The 23401-nt window shown below is 38.3% G+C and overlaps 1 protein-coding gene across 4 annotated transcripts in view; it reads right to left on the reverse strand.

Moving 5' to 3' along the window:
* Positions 1-6984: 6984 nt before the first annotated feature.
* The window catches only part of ACTR2 (actin related protein 2), a 33985-nt gene continuing 17568 nt past the window's right edge, over positions 6985-23401 (reverse strand). For all 4 annotated transcript variants that reach the window (XM_002757689.7, XM_002757688.7, XM_008980602.5 and 1 more), the window contains 5 exons: positions 20481-20617; positions 19158-19307; positions 16079-16224; positions 12694-12826; positions 6985-9552 (listed from right to left, as the gene is read on the reverse strand). In XM_002757689.7, coding sequence (XP_002757735.1) covers positions 9382-9552; positions 12694-12826; positions 16079-16224; positions 19158-19307; positions 20481-20617 — 737 coding nt within the window. In that variant the 3' untranslated portion in view covers positions 6985-9381. The remainder of the gene's footprint in view (positions 9553-12693; positions 12827-16078; positions 16225-19157; positions 19308-20480; positions 20618-23401) is intronic.

Consider the following 23401-nt stretch of genomic DNA (forward strand, 5'->3'; position numbering starts at 1 on the left):
GGCTCCTAAACTATCAAGGCTTTGAAGTAGGGCAGGGCTTGATGACCACCACACAGAGCCATCGATGGGTGTTGGGGAAGCAAGGGTTGTATAGCCAGGAAGATGCTTGAGTACCACTCTGGCTCTATAACTTCTTAGCTCTGAGTCCTTGTTCTTGTTACTTTGCCTCTTAAGTCTCAGTCTCCTCATCTATAAAGTGGCAATAATAATTCCTACTTGGTATTAAGCGAGATTGCTGGCAAATGCTTAAGGTACAGTGCCTGGCACTTCACACTCATAAATGGTGACCGTTACAGCTTTCTCATGTCCTCGTTGTTGTCATTGCTTCCTATGTAGCTTTCTTAATTAACGTAGGGTCTGAAGACCATGGTTAGCTCTGCCCACAGAAAGTCAAGGAACTTTAAAAGTTCAATAAACGGCCAGGTGCAGTGGCTCAAGCCTGTAATCCCAGCACTTTGGGAGGCCAAGGCGGGTGGATCACGAGGTCAAGAGATTGAGACCATCCTGGTCAACATGGTGAAACCCCGTCTCTACTAAAAATACAAAAAAATTAGCTAGGCATGGTGGTGCGTGCCTGTAATCCCAGCTACTCGGGAGGCTGAGGCAGGAGAATTGCCTGAACCCAGGAGGCGGAGGTTGCGGTGAGCCGAGATCGCACCATTGCACTCCAGCCTGGATAACAAGAGCGAAACTCAGTCTCAAAAAAAAAAAAAAAAAAAGTTCAATAAACATGTTTGAGATGCATTCTTGTTCTCCAAAAGGCATTAACCAAGGCAGAAAAATGCAGTCCTTTTCCAAAAGGGATTTGAAATAAAGCCCTTTGGAAGCAGATGAGACTGTTAGCATGTTCCTTTGTGAGCAAAATTAGGCACAAGAATGAAGAAAGCCAGTTTTCTCAACGGACACAGCTGGACCTTGTAGAGTAAGCCCCAAGAGTCCCAAGAGTCCCCAGGCTGGAAAGCCTTTGCCTTCATTCTCTTAGGAAACTCCCAATTAAGTGAAACCTTTTGGACAAACATATCAAGATTTTTATTAATATCATTTAGTCTGTAGCTTAATTCTTACAAAATTTCCCTGGTTTCTGATTCATGTTTTTCTAAGTGCAAAAAACCCCTTCCTAAGAGTGTCACTTCAATTTCTGCAAGTGGGGCCAGGTACTAATGAGCACTGTCATTAGCTCAGGATCTCAGGTACTCCAAAGTTTGAAAATCACTGGCCTGAATGTTGCTGGAAATGCCAGACAGGGCAAAGGTGGGAAAAGATGGAGCATCACAGACTCGGAATTCTTTGTCTAAATGGAAATAGTTTACACTGATATTGTCACAAATCCAAGCTATCTGGGGTGAATGGTTTCCTGAGTTTTTCTCCATAAATCAATGTGGATATTCTTGGCAAGCTCTGTTTCTCTGCAGGGTGGGCAGCTGTGAGTCAAGCTGCCTCTTCTCCTGACCTTGTCTTCCTTCCTTTTGCAGATGCAATTCTTTCCCTGTCTGCCTCACAGCTAATTATTTTAGCAGACAAGCCCAGAGCCTGAAGAAAACAGGGTGTAGTCTTGAAAGTAATAGCTGTACTGAAATTTAGTGGGAAAAGTTCCTCCTTTAGCCCCATCTTCTGAATAAAATCAGCTAGTGGTGTGAGCTGCCATTTGGTTTAGCTTGCCAGTTAGCAAATCATGCCTTCTGAGTTTAAGGTACTCTTTAGTATTCCATTTTATCCTAACAGTTCAGGGAACCTGGGAGCAGCAAAGGTTTTTGCAATAGGGGCCAAAGTCAGAAGTTTTGTAGTTTCAGTGATTCAATGGTGGGATGGGGTTGGAAGAACCATAAATCCAAACCTCTTTAGACTCTTAAAACATGGAATTTCATTACATAAATCTTTGTCTCACATATTTGCTCAAAAGTGCAACATAACAAAACTTTTATTTAGGATACTCAAGGAAGCCTGTCTTACTGTTATTAAAGAAACAGAGAGGATTTTTATTGGCTCACACCACAAATCTTAGCTTCTTTTGAATGGCATGAACAGAAAAAAAAATGTTTAAGGCATAAAAGGGTGCTATGAAATGCAAAAGATGAAGATCATTTTCATGCAACTCTGAGACTGGTAGGATTAAACAAAAGAAATAAACATATAAAGCAGTCACACCATTTAAAAAGTAGTAGCTTAAAGTCAGAAAATAGTTTTCCTCATACCACCTATACCTTTACTATACAAATAGTAAACACGGGCACTCCCCAAATCCACATTATGAACTGCATTCTGTCTTAAGGGACCATGCTAGTTTTGATATCATAAGAAACATAATTATAGCAGTCATGAAAGCTAATGTGTGGATGCTTGGTCACCATGAACAATTCAATACTTCCACTTTTGAACATGTTGTATCCAAAAGTTCATTTGTAAGTCAGTTGCATGGAATTTGAAATACATACATAAAAAGCTATGTCTGGTAGGTGGGTTTCTTGGCCTGACTATAAATCATTTTCATGTATCAAGCAGCAAAACTTGTAGCATTAGCTGTACTAGCCTGAGTTCAAGAAGCTGGGAACACTGCAAGTTAGAAGTGAGGAGAAAGGAATGTTGAAATGAGCAGTTTGCTCTGGTTATTTTACCACTTCCAGTACTCAACTCTCATCTACCAAAATGAGCTTGCTCTAAAAAGTGAGCTTGCTCTAAAAACTGAATTTCCTCAGGAACCTACCAATTTTCTCCAATGCACTCCTTAGGCCAAAGTTACAGACCTTCCTTTCACTTAAATCACAAAGAGCTGCTAATCTCCCCTAGGTGTCAGTGAGTCACTGGACTTCCTTTTAATACAAATGGATGTGTAAATGACTTGATGGTGCTCTAACCATTCCAGAACTTGCCTTTTTAATGAAAGGTGTTTATCACCCATTTGAACTGAAGATCCATTTGGGGAAGGTGGCACAGAGGTCAGCACACTGACAAAGACCACTTAGTTGGTCTCTAAGTGGTTCCGGCTTCCCAGGGCTGCTTCCTGTGTCACTTCTGAACCCATCTGCTAAAAGCTCTAGGAGTTTTCCCAAGGAAGAGGAGAAAAGATGGGCATCATAGGTGTGGGCCCAGAAGAGTGGTTCATACTTTGAAGTTTAATTATTCTCTTAGCCCCTACAACAGGAGTGTGAGTTTTGAGGGAACAGCTAGAAAACAAGCGAACCCTCAGGCTCGATTTAGTGCTCCAAAGTGGAGCTCCAGAGCCTGTGTGTGTGTGTGTGTGTGTGTGTGTGTGTGTGTGTGTGTGTGTTTGAGACAAGAGCCTTGCTCTGTCACCCAGGCTGGAGTGCAATGGTATGATCTCAGCTAACGGCAACCTCCGCCTCCCGGGTTCAAGCATTTCTCCTGCCTCATCCTCCCGAGTAGTTGGGATTATAGATGCCCACCACCACGCCCGGCTAATTTTTGGATTTTTAGTAGAGATGGGGTTTTGCCATATTGGTCTCCAATTCCTGACCTCAGGTGATCCATCCATCTCGGCCTCCCAAAGTGCTAGGATTACAGGCATGAGCCACCGTACCCAGCCTAAGAGCCTGCATTTTTAACAAATGCTACATGTAATTCTGACTCCATACTAAAAAAGACATTTGAAAGACAAGTAATTTGACTGTTTTAAAAATATGGATAATTGTACATTAGCTACATCACTTCCTATGGGATGCTTCCATTTTAGAGTCTCCTTTAGAATTCCAAGTTGTGTAAGCAGGAAACTTAAAGGCTGAATATATCTGCTTGAATTCCAGCTAAACTACTAAGTAAAAGAAAAACAAAGAGGACAGCCTCTTTAATTCTTTGAATCAAGTTCCTTTAAACTTTAAAATAGTTTAGGTTCCACTCCACCTTAATAGTTCTTAAATCAAACTTAGTTAATGCCAGAAACTTTCAAATGTAGATCTAAGGTGAAAAAAAACCCCACACTTGGAGGTAAATTGTGGGTATCAAATAAAGGGGTCAAAGGTGTACTATCAATTTATTTTTTACAATTGAGCCTCAGTTAATGCCCAAATTTCTTACTCATCAAACACTGTTACCATAAAATATAAAAATATAAGAATATATATATGTAAACATCAGAGAATATGAAAATATGAGTTGACAGTTAACTCAAGAAATGCTTAGGTTTGTTTTTAGTTTGTTTTTTTGAGACAGAGTCTCACTCTGTTGCCGAGGCTGGAGTGCAGTGGCACAATCTTGGCTCACTGCAGCCTCTGCCTCCCTGCAGCCTCTGCCTGCTGAGTAGCTGGGATTACAGGCAAAAGCCATCATGCCTGGCTAACTTTTGTATTTTTCGTAGAGACAGTGTTTTGCTCTGTTGGCCAGGCTGGTCCTGAATTCCTGACCTCAAGTGATCCACCTGCCTGGGCCTCCCAAAGTGCTGGGATTACAAGCGTGAGCCACCAAGCCCAGCTAGATTTGGTTTTCTAAAGTAAAACAGATCTCTTAATTTTCTTGTGCATATTTTAGACACTACAAAATAAATCCCAACCCCTACAGAATATCAAGGTACTTACATAAAAGTACTCATTTAAAATGATCAAATTAATATTGTGGCAGACTTTCAGAATTTCCCTAATTTCTTAAGACCCCAACCTTTGATATTAATGCATTTGCATTCACATTTTTATAATTACACTTTATTTTTGAGATGGAGTTTTGCTCTTGTTGCCCAGGCTGGAGTGCAATAGCACAATCTCAGCTCACCACAACCTCTGCCTCCCAGCTTCAAGTGATTTTCCTACCTCAGCCTCCTAAATAGCTAGGATTACAGGCATGCGCCTCCATGCCCAGCTAATTTTGTATTTTTAACAAAGACTAGTTTTCTTCATGTTGGTCAGGCTGGTCTTGAACTCCTGATCTCAGGTGATCCACTCGCCTTGGCCTCCTAAAGTGCTGAGATAACAGGTATAAGCCTCCATGCCTGGCCTTAATTACACTTTTATGAACAAAAAGTATAACTTTAAGAATCCTTATCCTTGCAAGTTGAGGACCTCTTTTTCAAACCCATGTTTAAGGAAGAGCAAGTATTTCACTCCCTGGAGTTTTCTTTCTACCGATTTTTAAAAGCATTCATTAGGCAAAAGCTCCACTTGTTGTGAATGGTAAGGGGCACAGTTCTTAACGGCTACCCTGAACATGAGAACCCTTCTGCAATACCTTTGCGACTGTTTTCCGCACTTGCCAAACCCAAACCTTTCAACTGGTCCATGAAAATCTACTCAACATTCTCTAATTCTTCTATTCCTATGTTTCACAGAAAATTATATGCAAAGTCTTTTCCAGTCTTTCCTTTTTCCTCTGGTGGGTGAAAGGAGTTGAGGGGGTAGATATGAAAGAGACAGGAACTCCATTCTGCCAAAAGGAAGAGAGAAATCATTTGAATTCCCCCTACTCATATATTTTACATCTGCAGATAACGCAAACTGAGATACTTATTTATAATAGGCAACAAGACTTTTTGTCACTGCCACAGTCTAGATAATTTAAACAGAAGTAACTATGGTTAAATAGCTTTTCTTCCTAATTTCAGATGTTAAACAATACAGAGCAAGATGCTTTAGAATGTTTTTAAAATGTTATGTTAATGTGAAAATCACTTGAAATTTATGTAATAGCTGCCTTATTTTCAACTCCCCTAAATCAAGTTTACTTCTATTCTATGACTAAAGTTACTTCCAATATAATAAAGTGACTAATTTTAGCCTTTTAGTTATTCACACATGCGAACATGCTTTCCCAGGTACTTCCCCTCACCTCCTCCACTTATCTCTAATGTAGCATTTTCAATCTTCAAAGAAGTCAGGGATTAAAAAAGTATCCCAGTATTGTGTGTAGTTGGCCAATTAGTCTAAGGTTAGACAGTATGTTAAATATTGAGCTTGGCCAGGCATGGTGACTCATGCCTGTAATCCCAGCACTTTGGGAGGCCGAGGCAGGTGGATCACCTGAGGTCAGGAGTTTGAGACCAGCCTGACCAACATGGAGAAACCCCATCTCTACTAAAAACACAAAATTAGCTGGGTGTGGTGGTGCATGCCTATAATCCCAGCTACTTGGGAGGCTGAGGCAGGAGAATCGCTTGAACCTGGGAGGTGGAGGTGGCGGTGGGCTGAGATCGCGCCATTGCACTCCAGCCTGAGCAACAAAAGCAAAACTCTGTCTCAAAAAAAAAAAAAAATAAATTGAGCTTTGATCAATTCTCAAGTTTCTGGTTCACTTTAGTTGGATACCCTCTTTGATGGTTCTAAAATTAGTACAGTTAATAAACTCACTCAGTTGCATAGTGGTCAAAGTTTGTGGGTGGAGGAAAAAAATAAAGGGCACGGAGACATTCATTCCATCAAGGACACTGTGCACTGCCTGGTATTTTCTTCCTCCATTACATATGGAGATAGCTGTCACCACATTCTTTTTCTGCAACTCAGAAGAAACTCAATGAAACACCAGAGAACCCTCAGGATGTCTGGAGGGACTCTGATGTTGAGATAGGCAATGAGGTTTGCACATACAAGTCCATGAAGAAGGAAAGCCAAAAATACTCTCTCTACTCTCCAGCCCTCATCCTCAAGACTAGTATAAAAGCAAGAAATGGTCAGTTAAATATATTTTCATCCTTCTTCTATTTTGTTAAAAATAATATGCCTAAAAATCTGCAGATGAGCTAATATGACCTTGAAAGGGGGTATATCAAATTCTGCGGAAGCCACCTTAAATCTCTTGGGAAACAAAACAATCTGTGGAAGAAAACAGCCTCTGATATAGCTATAAATCGCTCTTCTATTTTCTTACATATTTATAAAATCATACCAGAAATAATTAGTTGTTTATCAATAACAGAACACTGATGTGAACTTGACCTAACAGCTAGCATAAAGCTGTCAATTCATCCTGCATTAACAAAAATAAAAATATGAATCAAAGAAAATGAAATGAGATAAAAAAACTATTAGAAAGAAAATGACAAAATTCAAATTGACTTTGAAAAAATCTGATTTTATTTTCTGAATCAAAAAGAAGTATTTCATCTTAAATTTAGATTATTTGGCTTTCCACTGATATCTCAAGATACTTTCCATATATTAATAGTGCTCAGAACTGTGTAAAAGTTAACAACCAATACCATGTTTTAAAGAAAAAAGTTTAAATGTAAGACTAATGTCTTGGGGACATCAGTAAATGTATTTCTAAGAAACCCTTCTCAAAGGTCAAAGTATTGGCAATTCTAATTAAAACATTTAAAATGTTTAATTATTGGAAATTTAAGTACCAACAGTTTCGAGAGCTAAAGAATCAGATCGCTTTTAAAAACAATTTTTTTCTTCCTGAGGGATTCATACATGACAACAACTCTGGTTAAACATAATACTCCACCCAAATCTCAAATTTAAATGCATTACTTCACCTTGGAGTAGTAAAATTACAAAATGGAATTTCTAAATTATAATATATACACATAATACAGCATTTTAACTGTCATGTTTACCAGCAGAATTATGAGATCAAAACAAATTTTACATTCAAGGGACAAATAATAAATGTTCTTTCATTTTTTTAAAAGTCCATTCCATTCTTCATTATTTTCTACTCCCATATTTTAAAATTATGACCAAAGGACAAAAGGCCAAGTCATTCCCATTTCCCTGAACCAAACAGCCAGTAGGTACTGGGCCTTACATAGGCATCCTTTAACAAGCCCAGGTCTCAAAAGGCTGGGGGTATGTATACAAGAAGATGATTTGGGAACACTTTAGAATTGCAAAGTGACTCTAAGATCCACTTTCCCAAGATCTAGTACAGGCTATTCATGTGTTCTGAAGCATGTCCAGCATGCAGGCAAACTTATCTGTTCAAATTGAGGTAAAACAGACAAAGAACACTTAATATTAACAGAAGCTACATAATTAAAACTAACTTTTCACTGCTTATTTAATATAAACTAATTACGTATTCTTACAAAACAGATCCCCTCAAGTCAATAATTTCTTTTATTTTTCAAATTTAGAAATGTCTCATGTATGGGTACTAGTTCATATTTTTCAGATACCAAGGAATACCAACAGGATTCATAAATAGGATTTTCTGACACAGGCAAGAAAGTCTGCTAACATTTACAAAATACCAAAGACTCTTCTTTCAAGCTTCAAAGATGGGTGAAAATTAACAGTTCCAATTAGTTAACAGTACAATTAAAAAATTTAAATCTTGATTTTTTTTTTGGCCAACATTTTAAACAGTCAAATTTTACTCTACTTCCAGGTTTCAAATCAAAACAAACAAAAAAACTAATGAAAATTACCCAACTGGCAACAAGTCCCATATTCCAATGTTATTTTTAAACCACCAATTATAACCTACTGCCAGAAATTATTTGTTAAGTACCTGCTTGTTTTATTAAGCACTGGTCAATTATATAAAAGAATAATTTGCTAGAATGATACTTGGTGCTGGGTTATCTTAATACTTCTGGAATAAACAGAAGCATTAACAAAACACCAGATCTTAAGCCCTTTTAAATCTGTAATTTGAATTCCAAAAGGACTTTTAAATGTTACTTTTACACTGATAGATTGTAGGGAGTCTAGTCCCAGCTAACATGGTTGATTTTAAAAAACAAATAAATCCCTAAGCCACATGGTAATAGAATACTACAGTTGCTTTTTATATCATATGGGAACAGTTCCAGACAGAGCACAAGTAGAAGAAAACCTGCCAAATCAAAGTACTGTAAATAAAGTTCCTCTTATGTACTCCAGTGAGAAAACCTCAAAAATAAAAATCAAAAGACCACCCACTGTTACCCCCCTCCACAAAACCCACCCGAAACACTTTAGTTCTGAACCTACCATTTCCCTAAGATGTTCACAGGAGAAGCTTTAAGGTACTTAAAGCTGCACAGCACAGTTGAAAGCGCCACACTACAGGGGAAATGCTCAAAGGGCTCAGCAGCTGCCCACCCATCCCGAACCACCCCCATCCCAGTAATATGTAAAAGCTCCTGTTAAAGATTTTTTCTTAGGCTAATAAAGGCATAGCACCTAGTGTGCTAAAGACTACAACTAGCAGCATTAGAGCAGTAAAGTGAAAATAGGAAGCCCACAGGAATGATCTAAATGCCTACTTAGAAGAAACAAAGCAGCAGACAAGATCCTTAGCCCTCTCATCTATGCAGGGAAGCAGTTGAATTAAACTCAGATTTACCCACATTAACAAAAATTTAACAAAGCTTCCCCAAGACACCAGAATAAAACTTGACCTTTCCAGTCAAATGGCACAGAGAGGCCTCTTCCATGTCCTGGAGTTGAATGAGTTCAAAGATTGGCAATAAAGGAAAAAAGAAAGCATTACGGGTGTGATGGGAACATGCTCTGTTTATCGAACAGTCACACCAAGTTTCTCTAGCACACGGACACCCTTTTCTTGGTACTCTTGTCGGGTCATCCAAAAGTTGTCTTTGTCTTTCATGATATCTGCTAGAACTGCACCACCCAGGAATACCATGTGCTTTCTGCGGGGTGGGTCTTCAATGCGGATCTTAAATTTCTAAAGGAGAAAGAATGGATATTAAAATGGTACATATGCACAGTGCTTTCTGCTTTATGAAAATGAACTTTTTAAATATATGGCTCTTGCTCAACCTTACAACAGTCTTGTCATATAAGCAGAACAGTAAGATTTGGTACCTGAGGTACAAAAACATTTAGTAATTTGCCCAAAGCTCATGTTCAGGAGACCACACATCTATCCCAGTATGCTTGGACAGTCCTGATTTACATACCGTATCCCATTGTTATTAACACCATCCCTTTTCATTCTTGAGTGTCCTAATTAGATCAATAAATTACATGACTGAACACTCTACTGAGAGACCAAACATCGAAGACATTATAATAGTAAATTTTCCATCCACTGGCAGATGACCACTTGAGGAAGTTCTGAATAAAAGGACTTGCATGACTTCTTCAGGGTCTAAGACTATTATGATTCTAGTCCAGTGCAATACAGTCAAACTGAAGCTCTTTTCTTTTAAGCAAAGCTTACTTTTATTGTCTCAAAATCAAATGAAATGTTCCTAAAATAAACAAGGCCAAATATGGTCAAAACAAATCATGGGGATGTTATGAAAAAATGAACACAACAACCAAAATCAAAGACAACTGGGAAAAGTTTTATACTGTGTAGCTGCTATTAAATGTCTAGGAAGGACACACCCTTATCTTTACAGTTGGTCAACACCTGAAAGAGAAACCTTAAAATTACATAGCAAATTTTCATTTACAGTGTCACAATCCTGCAAAAAAGACTCAATGTAACTATGTCATTCTAAATCATTTGTATATATGTCACATAAATGAACTGTAGGGTAGTGATAATCCAAGATAAAGAACAACATCAGTTTATGTACCAGTTCTGAGACTAACTACTGTTTCACTGTTCTAGTGACATTCTTGTTCATAGGTAGCGGTCAGCAAACTTTTTTTTGCAAAGGGCCAGATAGTAAATACTTGAGGCTTTGCAAGCCTGACAACTACCCCATGTAGCTAGAAGGTACCCACAGACAATGTGTGACAATAGGTAACATTATGTAAACAAATGGGCTTGGCTGTGTTCCAATAAAACTTTACAAAAAAAAAAAAAAAAAAAAACAAGCAGTTTTGGCATAAAGATTATAGATGCCTACCCCTGCTCTAAGGGAAACTTAGCTAGCCCCTGAAGACACTACTGCTTCTGTAAACATCTCAACTGGTTACTGTTTGTATCTCACACACTACCTTAACCCTGGAGATTTGGGAATATGAGTTCTTACTCTTCATTGCTGCTTCTATCTGGCTCATAACTAAAACTCCACAGCCCCATGTGACATTCATTCTATCAGATTATTCCACCTACCACTCCCTCCTTGCTGAACTCATCTATAGATGCCTACAGACAAATTGCACCTGCTCTCAAGCAGCTGAAAAAGATAGAAAAGAAACAAAACATCTTGCTTTAATGTATCATTAACCTCAAGTGAGCCCTTCCTGCTGCTTGGCAATCCTATTACATTTCTCTATTCTTTTCCATTCTCCAAAACAACCTCTATTCTAAAACTCTACCATCCCTTCCCTCCTCCCATCCCCTCCTAACTGGTCTCTCAATGCCCACCTTTGTTCCCTCTTCCTCCAAGAGTCTATTCACCACACCAAACTTAATGATCCTTTAAAAATATACACCAGATCCTATCATTTATCTGCTTAAACTGCCCCCCGCCGCCCCCCGCAAGAGTTTCCACTTCACCAGGAGTTAAGCCAAACCCTTTACCATGGCTGAACAAGACCTGCCCTCCTGCTACCCTTCTGACCTCATCTCCCACCTGCCCCCCTCCCTTGCTCACTCTGCTCCAGCCACACTGGCACACTCCCAACTTGGGGCTTTTGCACTGTTCCTGCCTGGAAGATTCTTCCCGCAGACAGTTGCATGGCTCACTCCGCTCACACTCAACTTAGGTCTCTGATCAAAAGTCACTTCACCCAAGAGGCCTTCCCTGATCAGTTTATGAAGGAGCACACATCCTCCCCAACCACTAACATCTTCCAGCTCTTCACCTTATTTTTCTTCATACCACTTACTACAAGTAATAAAGTATTTAGACTAAAAGCAGGGATTCTGTTTTCATTGTTTTGTTTGTCCTCAGCACCTAGACACTCAGTTTGGCACTCAGGAGTTCAAGAAATGTTTGCTGAATAAATGATCACCTGAGATTGATTTTAAATTATATGTAAAACTCCATAAAATCAGAAAAACAAGTGAAGTACTTAGACAGTATGGCTCCTTTCTAGTCTGTTAATCTATTGAATGTATGTGAGCCCATACTCAATTTAATTTCAACAATTTGAGTCACATATGAAAGATGTAACATATAGTACTCTGTAATATGTAATCTCATAATCTAAAACAGTTGATCAAAGTCAGTGAGACAAAGCTCAGAAATTAACTCTTGGTTGAGTATACAGATAACTCTTAGTTGAGTATATTAGATAACTCTTGGTTAAGTATATAGCACATACTGTATACTTCACACAGTCCAGAGTTTGGGGAGAAAAACACAAAACCCATGCCAAAGAAACATCAACTATTATAGTTTAAACATTTCTTTCTACTGTACATACCAACAACTACCAATTTAAGTCTGTTTCAAGAGCTATGACAGTTACTGGAATGTAAAAAAAATTTGAGACATGATGTTTTACAACCTGACTGAGAGAAGACAATGCAACAAGTAGCCAGAAAATAACCTAAAGTCAGAAATATGAGATAGCCCAACAGAAGTGCTGAAGGCTAATTAATTGCATGTCCAAAAAATAAGTTTTCAAAACAAAACAAAACCCAAGTGGGGCATTTATTTCCCCACAGTACATACAGCAGGTTCTTCTCATGCACATAGAGATGCCTCAGAGTCCATGCTGGTTGTTACAGATGAACCAGAACTTTTGGCCCTGACCTCACTGCCTCTATCCATTGACTATAGAGGTGACCAGAGCTGATCTTGAACTATTTCCTTCTTCCTATCATTTCCAGGCTGCACTTGACTGCAGTAAGAATTTGTTTAGGAAGACGTCTTGCTCCCTCTGGTGGTTGTCAAGATTCACAAACTACTGTATAGGCTTTTAAAAGAACGTTAATAGTTGATTTACTAATACTTACAGAAAGCTTTTCTACATCTCCCTTTAAAACTCGTTCTAAGTAAAGCTGTTTAAGTTCCCGTTCCAACCGTGAGGGCAGGCCAGGGTACATAGTAGACCCTCCAGAAAGCACAATGTGTTTGTAGAATTCAGATCTAGAAAAGCAAAATGGTTATTCATTTGGAGTTTTAGATTAGGAAAATGGTATCTCAGAGTTACTGTTACTTATGTCAGCCTCAGGGGGTGGCAAGTAGAATTAAATGAAATTCCATGTGTAAATCATAGGGCTGAATATATGCTGTTATTACTACTGCAAAGTAATGACCCCTCTTCACATATAAAATCTATAATTTTGATGAAAATAAAATACTTCTGAAGTATATAATACACTTTCTTGTAAATGTAATTGAGATTTCTAATAATCACCAAGATTTACACAACAAGCCTCTAGTATTTATGTTATCACAGTCATTGATATGTGGTTTACTATGATTAGCCATATTCTACTTTAATTCAGAATTCCTGCTTTTAAATTTTTCCATTTGCCTTTTGTAGTTTTCTCTTTTTGGTGCCTTTTCTTAGAGGCTGTCTGCTGTTATTTTTGGCTAGATTGATGTGTATGCTTCTTATAGCAGTCCTCTCTTTTTTCCTTAAACATGCTGTTGTCTAGGATATTAGATAAACCAATCTAAAAAGACTGCATATGTAGTAAAACTAACAGAATTTGAGTGAGGATCTGAGGAATAATTCTCACAGTAAAGTTTGGGAGCTGAATTCACATCCATTTTGGCCTGATTCAACCTGGCTTCCAGGTTTTTACTTGCTTCCAGGTTCTCAATGGCTAAAGCTACTACAACTTTAACAAAGCATTGTTTTTGTATTTAATTGCCAAAGCAAGCCAGGTGAATGTTGCATAAACTAAGCAGGTGAAGTACAGCTATTTGTGATATGTACACATAAACATTAACATGTACATTTTCAACATGCAGAACACACAAGACAAAATTTGAGTTGTGCCACTTTGCAATGCAAACTGCAGAGAAGGCGCTGAATCTGACTCTTGTACTTTAGGAATGTTGATGCTTTATAATTTATCAATAGGCATGTACTTTTAAATACAATTTTGCTCTAAATGATCATCAAATCAAAGGTCAAAATCATCTACCTAATCCCTATCATGAGAATTTACCATAATTATGAAGGCTAGATTCGATTTTTGATCATCTTCCATCAGGTTTACAGCTTGTTATGAGTCAACTGCTATTTTTATTAATTTCTATTATCCTGGTTCTGAAGCCATCCCATCAAAATTAATTAGTTGGCTATTGAACTCAGGGTTACACAAACAAATGCTTGCTGTACAAAATGCTTCTGGGTCAATTCATCTATAACTTGAGTGTAGAGGAGGGCCGTCTAATTATGACTCAAGCTCTAGATGCAATAAAAGACTATAAATCTTTTTAGATGACTAAATAAAAACAAACTTTTGCATGGCCAAAACACTAACAGCGATAGACAAATGGCAAACTAAAAATATCTGTAAAAGATATCAGAAAGCTAAAAGAAAACTTTTCAAAACTAAGAAAAAAACAACCCCAAAATGTACAGACAGTAAGCCATGAACAATCTGCCAAAAAAAGGTATTAAAAATGTTCCTTAAACATAAAAAAATATGTTCAACCCCACTATTTCTTTATAGTAACTTTTTTTTGTGGTGGTGGGGAGAGACAGGGTCGCACTCTGTCACCCAGGCTGGAGTGCAGTGGCACAATCATGGCTCACTGCAGCCTCGATCTCTCAGGCTCAAGCGATCCTCCCACTTCAGCCTTCTGAGTAGCTAGGACTACAGGAGTACACCACCACCACACCTGGCTAATGTTTTTGAAAACATTTTATGTGAAGACAGTCCCCATATGTTGCCAGGCTCGTCTTAAACTCCTGGGCTAAGCAAACCTCCTGCCTCGGCCTCCCAAAGTGCTGTGATTATAGCCATGAGCCACCACACGTGGCCAGACTTCACTCCTAATGAGAGAAATAAAAAGTAAAATTACACACAAATAATTTCTCACTCATCAGATTGGTGGAAAGGAGAAATGATACAATTGCCAGAGAGGGAAATTTGGTAATATCTAACAAAAATACATGCATTTACATCAAACTAAGACACTTCTGTGGCCAGGTACGATGGCTCATGCCTGCAATCCCAGCACTTTGGGAAGCTGAGGGAGGTGGATCACTTGAGGCCAGGTGTTCAAGACCAGCCTGGCCAATATGGCAAAACCCATCTCTACTAAAAGTGCAAAAAAAAATAGCTGGGCATGGTGGTGCATGCCTGTAATCCTAGCTACTTGGGAGGCTGAGACATGAGAATTGCTGGAAACCGAGAGGCAGAGGTTGCAGTGAGTCAGGATCGCACCACTGTACTCCAGCCTGGGTGACAGAGCGATATTCCATCTCAAAAAACAAACAACAACAAAAAAAGAAACTTCGGAACAGCAAAGGAATTATCAACAAAGTGAAGATACAACCTATAGAATGGGAGAATATATTTATAAACCAGATATCTGATAAGGGGTTAATATCCAAAATATATAAGGAACTCAAATCTCAAATGACTCAATAGCAAGAAAACAAATATACCAAATAATAAATGGGCAAAGGCCCTGAACAGACATTTCTCAAAAGAAGATATACAAATGGAAAAAATGCTAAGCATTCCTAATCATCATGGAAATAAATGCAAATTAAACCACACCTGTTAGAATAGCTATTATCAAAAAGAGGAAAGGTAACAAATACTGGCGAGGATATGGAGAAAAGGAAACTCTTATACACTGCTGGTGGGAGTGTGAATTAGTACAGCTATTACAGAAAACAGTATGGACGTTCCTCAAAAAATTAAAAATAGAACTACCATATGATCCAGCAATTCCACTACTGGGTATATATCCAAAGGATCTGAAATCAGCATGACTATGTAAGAGAATATCTTTACCCTTAGGAAACACCACTTGGTAAAGAATTGATGCATTTAATCTACTCTCAAATGGTTCAGAAAAAAACAGAATGAAAAAGCAAACATGTAGAACATTAGAATTAGTAAAATGGTAAAACTAGATAAAGCATATAGATAAATTTTCTGTATAGTTCTTGCAACTTTTCTGTAAGTCTGAAATTATTTCAAGTAAATTTAAAGTGGCTTCTGAGATACAATGATGTAATATATGTTGTTCAACATCTAGTTTCACCCTATCAAAAAATTATTTTGCCTTATCCAAAAACATGATTGAGCTAATAAACAACTTAATCATTCTATTTAATTCCATCTATTTCTGATAAATAACTCAAAAAAATTTTTTTCTTTATTGTTTTTCTGATAAATAACTTTGAAATCATTTATAATGTACCTGGTATCAATGTCAGCTGCCTGAATTGTGTTAAAAAGCAATTCAGCAACACCAACTCCTTCAACATTGATCAAGTGAGGCTGAAATAAAGCTTCTGGTGCTTCAAATCTCTCTCCCCCAACTTTGATGATACGTCCATCTGGGAGCTAGGAACCAAGAATAATCAGGTACTAATCAGCAGAAGATTAAAATTTCCCAGTATTCTCCAGAACTCTAGTACTTTTAGATACATCTGTTCTGCAACCAAAACATTACCAGCAACAATTTTTCCTGAAATATATTTTGGGAAAAAAAGGTAAATTCAATAGATTTAGGTAACTGTTCTTATCACATTCTGTTTTGCTTTTAAAAATGGTATGCCACTTTGCAAACAGATCAGTCCTTATTAAGAAAAAGCAACCCCATCAAAAAGTGGGTGAAGGATATGAACAGACACTTTTCAAAAGACATGTGGCCAACAAACATATGAAAAAAAGCTCATCATTGCTGGTCATTAAAGAAATGCAAATGAAAACCACAATGAGATACCATCTCACTCCAGTTAGAATGGTGATCATCAATAAGTCAGGAAACAACAGATGCTGGAGAGGATGTGGAGAAACAGGAACACTTTGACACTATTGGTGGGAATGTAAATTAGTTCAACCATTGGGGAAGACAATGTGGCAATTCCTCAAGAATCTAGAACTAGAAATACCATTTGACCCATCAATCCCATTACTGTGTATATACCCAAAGGATTATTATAAATCTTTCTACGCCGGGCACGGTGGCTCACACCTGTAATCCCAGCACTTTGGGAGGCCGAGGCGGGTGGATCACGAGGTCAAGAGATTGAGACCATCTTGGTCAACGTGGTGAAACCCTGTCTCTACTAAAAATACAAAAAAAATTAGCTGGGCATGGTGGAACGTGCCTGTAATCCCAGCTACTAAGGAGGCTGAGGCAGGAGAAATGCCTGAACCCAGGAGGCGGAGGTTGCAGGGAGCCAAGATTGCGCCATTGCACTCCAGCCTGTTAACAAGAGTGAAACTCTGTCTCAAAAAAAAAAAATCATTCTACTATAAAGACATATACATATGTATGTTCACTGCAGCACTATTCACAACAGCAAAGACTTGGAACTAACCTAAATGACCATCAACGTTAGACTGGATAAAGAAAATGTGGCACATATACACCATGGAATACTATGCAGCCATAAAAAGAATGAGTTCATGTCCTTTACAGGGACATGGATGAAGCTGGAAACCATCATTCTCAGCAAACACATACAGGAACAGAAAACCAAACATCGCATGTTCTCACTCATAAGTGGGATTTGAACAATGAGAACATATGGGCACAGGGAAGGGAACATAACACACTGGGTAGGGCCTGTTGGGGGATGGGGGAGGGATAGCATCAGGAGAAATACCTAATGTAGATGACGGGTTGATGGGTGCAGCAAACCACCATGGCACATGTATACCTAAGTAACAAATCTGCACGTTCTGCACATGTATCCCAGAACTTAATGTATAATAAAAATAAATAAATAGGCTGGGAGCAGTGGCTCACGCCTGTAATCCCAGCACTTTGGGAGGTCAATGCTGGAGGATCATCATAGGTCAGGAGCTCAAAACCAGTCTGACAAATACGATGAAACCCCGTCTCTACTAAAAATACAAAAATTAGCTGGGCATGGTGGCATGTTTCTGTAATCCCAGCTACTCGGGAAGCTAACAAAGGAGAATCACTTGAATCTGGAAGGTAGAGGTTGCAGTCAGTCAGCCGAGATTGTGCCACTGCACTCCAGCCTGTGCAACAAGACTGAAACTCCATCTCAAAATAGATTAAAATAACATAACATAACATAACATAAAATGGGTTTACTATTTGGATCACTATCTTAAATTTTTTTTTGACACCAAGTCTCACTCTCTTGCCCAGGCTGGAGTACAGTGGCACAATCTCAGCTCACTGCAACCTCCACCACTCAGGTTCAAGCAATTCTCCTGCCTCAGTCTCCAGAGTAGCTGGGATTACAGTTGCCTACCACCTTGCTTGGCTAATTTTTTTTGTATTTTTAGTAGAGACGGGGCTTTGCCATGTTGGCCAGACTGGTCTTGAACTCCTCTCCTTGGCCTCCTCCCAAAGTGCTGGGATTACTGGCATGAGCCACCACGCCCAGCCAACAACAAATTTTTTATAATTACTTTTAAAATGACCATTTTGCACATACCTGTGAATATGCAGAGCTAGTATGCATCATATGGTTTTAAAATACTTGCTTTTATTGCCTATTACTCTGCTTCATTTTAGTAATAACTAGATCAAAGATGAGAACTGGAAGTACTTTATACTCTGATGAATTTAATAGGCCTAAGATGGTAATTCATTAAAAATTCAAGTAGGAGCAACTCCTCTAGTGTTACACATTATAACTAGGTCCTAAATCTCATTATTTATAATTTCAAGTTAACATTTAACACCTCATTAAAAAATATTGTCAGGAAAGGCTGCCACCTACTGAATTAGTAAAGTAATACTCCAGAATGACCACTTTCAAAGTATGTTTCTTAGACCACTAATCCCATGAAATTCTGAAAAGTCTTAGAGTTTAAGTCTGAGAAACAGGCATACCATATTAACAGAGTTGTGTATATATTAGCATACCAAAGGCTCTGAGAAGTTCAGTGAAGTGAAATAAACTGTTCCCCAAACTTATCTGACAATGTAATCCTTTTTAATTTTTGTGAAATGCTTATTAACATCTCAGGGAAATAAAGTTCCGTAAAACATATGTTGAGAAATGCTATGCCAAATACTAGAATCTCAAAATAACATCTCACATCTAATTATATCCTAGCATAGAGAGTAATTTATGATTCTTGCCTTAATTTGCATTATATAGTGCCCTAAAATAGTTAAAACAATAGAATCTTAATGTAGAAAGAGACATTAAAAGTCATACATATACATATTACAACAACCCAAGACAAAAATACTGATTTTAAGAAAACCTCCTTAAGCTGACACCAATAATCATGGCTGTCCACTTTAAAACACATATATATTATACACTGGAAACACTTACAGTATAAGATTCAACTAATACTGTGGTTTCTAAGGCCAGTTTCTGCTCTTGCTCAATATTGTATCCCACGTAACACAGTTTTTCTTTAATCATGCGAACCGTTTCAAAATCAGCAGAGTGGTTGAAGGCATATCCTCGCAACAGAAGCAGCTGGTACAAAAAAACAGCAGTAAGTTCATAAGAAATCTGAATGAATTCTACTCTGCAAAAGCTATTAATGCTCATTAAATACGTGACATCAATAACAAACATAATGGGCAGTAATCCTCAGCTCCTACTATTTCAGAAGTAGGATTTTACTTGCCATAAAACTTATATTTTAGTTTCAGAGAGGGTGAAAAAATCAACAATTCACAAAAAAAGTCAGTAAAATGACTAGAAAAGTCAGTTTTTGAAAAGCACTGCATGAGTACTAATGTTTAGACAGTTTCGATAAACAATCAAAAGTATATTAATGAATAAATATTATTTTAGTACTGGACTCCGTAGCCTGCAATATGAGATGCCCCCAGGTCTTACAAAATTTTCTCTTTAGTTTCTAATACTGTGTCTGGCACATATTGGAAGGACAATAGCATTTGTTTAACAAATAAGGGAATTATTGGGTACTCAAAGGTATGATCGCTGGTGTTACTAAATGCTAGAAAATATTATTCTAGCTTCTTAAATCTCTACTTTCTTAAATGCTAGAAAATATTACTATTAAAAAAAAAACCTGCTGAGAGAAAAAACATTACTAGACTTCACAAATTAAAAAAACCTCTAATATTTGAGTCTGTGTTCTAAAGATGACCCAAAGTGGGTATATTCCATGAAAACTACTAAACATGCATGTCTGGCATATTTGGGCTGTTTTTCTCAAATATCATTAATTTGCTATCACTGCATTTTGTGGGAAAGGACAAGAGTAGGCAACCCAACCAAGATTATGGCTTAAAACATACCTGGTCAGAGAAAGGTTTTAGGGCAGAAAAGGCTGCCTGAGTGGTCCAAATATGTTTCAAATTAGGGGTCTCTTCCATCTTTGAAATATCTGTCTACTCATTTCTCAGGAATAACAAATATAATTATGAAGTGATATAATATACTCTCAGTATACAAAGATTATGTGTGTAAATCTTTTTTCTTTTTTTCTTGTTTATATATATATTTTTCTTCATGTGTATAAATCTTATATGGATTTTTATATGAATAAGGGAAGTAACTGGGTCATTTCTCTAGCGGTACAGATTTGCTGGAATCCTAAAATGATACATTCAATTCTGTGTTAATTGGTAAACAAACTACAAAATCTAATTTCCATGATATTTTCCTTTCACTCACCTTGATAAGGTATCTAGTTATATCCCTCCCAGCAATATCCAGTCTCCTGGTAAGATGAGGGAGAGAAAAGCCTTCATATACTGGGCAAATGTGAGTTACACCATCTCCAGAGTCTACCACTACACCAGTCAATAAACCTGCATAAAAGCCAAGGGGTTTTAAATAAAAAATCAAATCAAAAAATCAAAGCCAGCAAGTTCCAAATAGAGTAGGGAAGCCAAAACAGAAATGTAACCAACTAGAAGCCAGAATTTATTATTTACTTATTTTGCAGTTTGTTTCTATAATGCGTAAGTATTAAGGCAAGTGCTCTCTTTTAAAACTTTTAGTCTACTATCATGTGCTGCCCAAGGAGATGAGAAGAAACAGACCTTGAGAATGAGCACTGAAAAACAGAACTTTTTTTTTTTTTTGAGTCAGGGTCTGGCTCTGTCATCCAGGCTGGAGGAGTATGGTGACTCATCTAGGCTCATTGCAATCTCAATTTCCTGGGTTCAAGTCATACCTCCCACTTTAGTCTCCTGAGTAGCTGGGACTACAGGCATGTGCCACCATGCCTGACTAATTTTTGTATTTTTTTTTAGTAGAGACAGGGTTTCGCCATGTTGCCCAAGCTGGTCTAGAACTCCTGGCCTCAGTGATCTGTCTGCCTTGATCTCCCAAAGTGCTGGGATTATAGGTGTGAGCCACCACACCCAGCAGAACATGTTCTTAAAGCTCTGTACAATTCTTTATTTTTATCAAATTTAATCTTAGTTTTGAATATACTACAAACAACATATATTGTGTTGTTCTGGAAAAGTTCCTATTCATACTAGACAGCTAGAAATCTAAGAATAATGAAACTTGGCTAGCCAAAGCATCACTTCGATTATGCACTGGAAACCTTATAATAAAAGGCAAAGTCTCCATGTTGCTGGGGAAAAAAAAAAGGTAATGTCAGTTAAGCCTTAAACAAAAGAATAGCAAGGCTGGGCGTGGTGGCTCAAGCCTGTAATCTCAGCACTTTGGGAGGCCGAGGCGGGTGGATCACGAGGTCGAGAGATCGAGACCCACCTGGTCAACACGGTGAAACCCCGTCTCTACTAAAAATACAAAAACTTAGCTGGGCATGGTGGCGCGTGTCTGTAATCCCAGCTACTTGGGAGGCTGAGGCAGGAGAATTGCCTGAACCCAGGAGGTGGTGGTTGCGATGAGCCGAGATCGCGCCATTGCACTCCAGCCTGGGTAACAAAAGCGAAACTCCATCTCAAAAAAAAAAAAAAAAAAGAATAGCAAAGAAGCTGCTTTGTTTCCCATGTTTCCTCAACCTCTTGGGCTCAAGTGATCCTCTCACCTCAGTCTCTCAAGTAGCTGGGACTAGAGGCGTGTACCACCATGATCCAGCTAATTTTATTTTCTATAGAGATAGGGATCTCACTATGTTACCCAGACTGGTTTCAAATTCCGGAGATCCAGCAATTTGCCCACCTTCTCTTCCCAAAGTGCTAGGATTACAGGCATGAGCCACCATACCTGGCCAAAAAAACTTTTTTTAACTCGCATTTTTTAATTTAAAAAATTATTTTAACCAGAATATGCAGTATCTATAACATGTCAGTATTACCTTATTATATTTTCATCCCTAGACTCTCTCCCTTTTTCTTATACAAATTTGCATGTATTGTATTTAATTATAACAATTTGTCTTGGGAAACATTTATTAAAACTATTTCCTTTTTAAGTTGATATAATTTGTCTTTCCTTGATGTAATAAGCCTCATAAAACTCATATACTGCCCTTTAATGTTGTCCTTTAACAGGCTTTCCATTGCAAAAAAGAAAAAAAAAAAGGAGGAATCCACACCATCATCAATTTAAAAATACTCCCAGTAACATCGACTAATGCAAGAATTTACGTTTTATTTCCCACAGAGCCCTTCCTACCAACCTCACCTTTTTTTCTACCACTTCCATCAGGTCACATCCTGGCTTTTTTCAAACACACTTGATTCATATTCAGTGCCACACCCTTTTCCCACTGGATTATCCCTTTAAGTGCCTAAAAGACTCCTTGGCACAGTATCTGACAAGCCAAGATATTCTCAGTAAGTTCCTGTTGAATTTTTAAGACCATAAAAAAAAAAAGAGCGCTCCTCACCTGGCCAATATTTTATTTCCAATAAATAGGAAGGCAGCTGAGCTGCTAATGGCAGTATCAAGAGAATGTAAGTAGTCCCCTTCATTAAACCCACCTCAAAAGTTAGAAATACACAAATGTTTACCTTCTCCTTTTAAATCTATTACGTATTTGACAGGCATGATTTTATGTTACCTTTTTGAATCTCTGTGTATTTTTTTGAACTCAAATTTAACAAATTCCATGTATAAAAAATTAAAATAGCAGCCAGGCGCAGTGGCTCACATCTGTAATCCCAGCACTTTGGGAGTCTGAGGCAGGCGGGTCACCTGAGGTTGGGAGTTGGAGACCAGCCTGGTCTCCAATTATTTAGTAGAGATGGAGAAACCCCATCTCTACTAAAAATACAAAATTAGCTCAGCGTGGTGGCACATGCCTGTAATCCCAGCTACTCGGGAGGCAGAAGAGTCTCTTGAACCTGGGAGGCGGAGGTTGCCGTGAGCCAAGACTGCAGATTGCACTCCAGCCTTGGCAACAAGAGCAAAACTCCATCTCGAAAAAGAAAAAGAAAATAGCTAGGCCGGGCATGGTAGTTCACACATGTAATCCTAGCACTTTGGGAGGCTAAGGTGGGTGGATCACCTCAGATCAGGAGTCCGAGACCAGCCTGACCAACATGGAGAAACCCTGTCTCTACTAAAAATACAAAATCAGCCGGGCATGGTGGTGCATGCCTGTGATGCCAGCTACACGGGAGGCTGAGGCAGGAGAATCACTTGAACCCAGGAGGCAGAGGCTGCAG

Source organism: Callithrix jacchus, chromosome 14, assembly GCF_049354715.1.
Source record: "Callithrix jacchus isolate 240 chromosome 14, calJac240_pri, whole genome shotgun sequence".
Taxonomy (NCBI): Eukaryota; Metazoa; Chordata; class Mammalia; order Primates; family Cebidae; genus Callithrix; species Callithrix jacchus.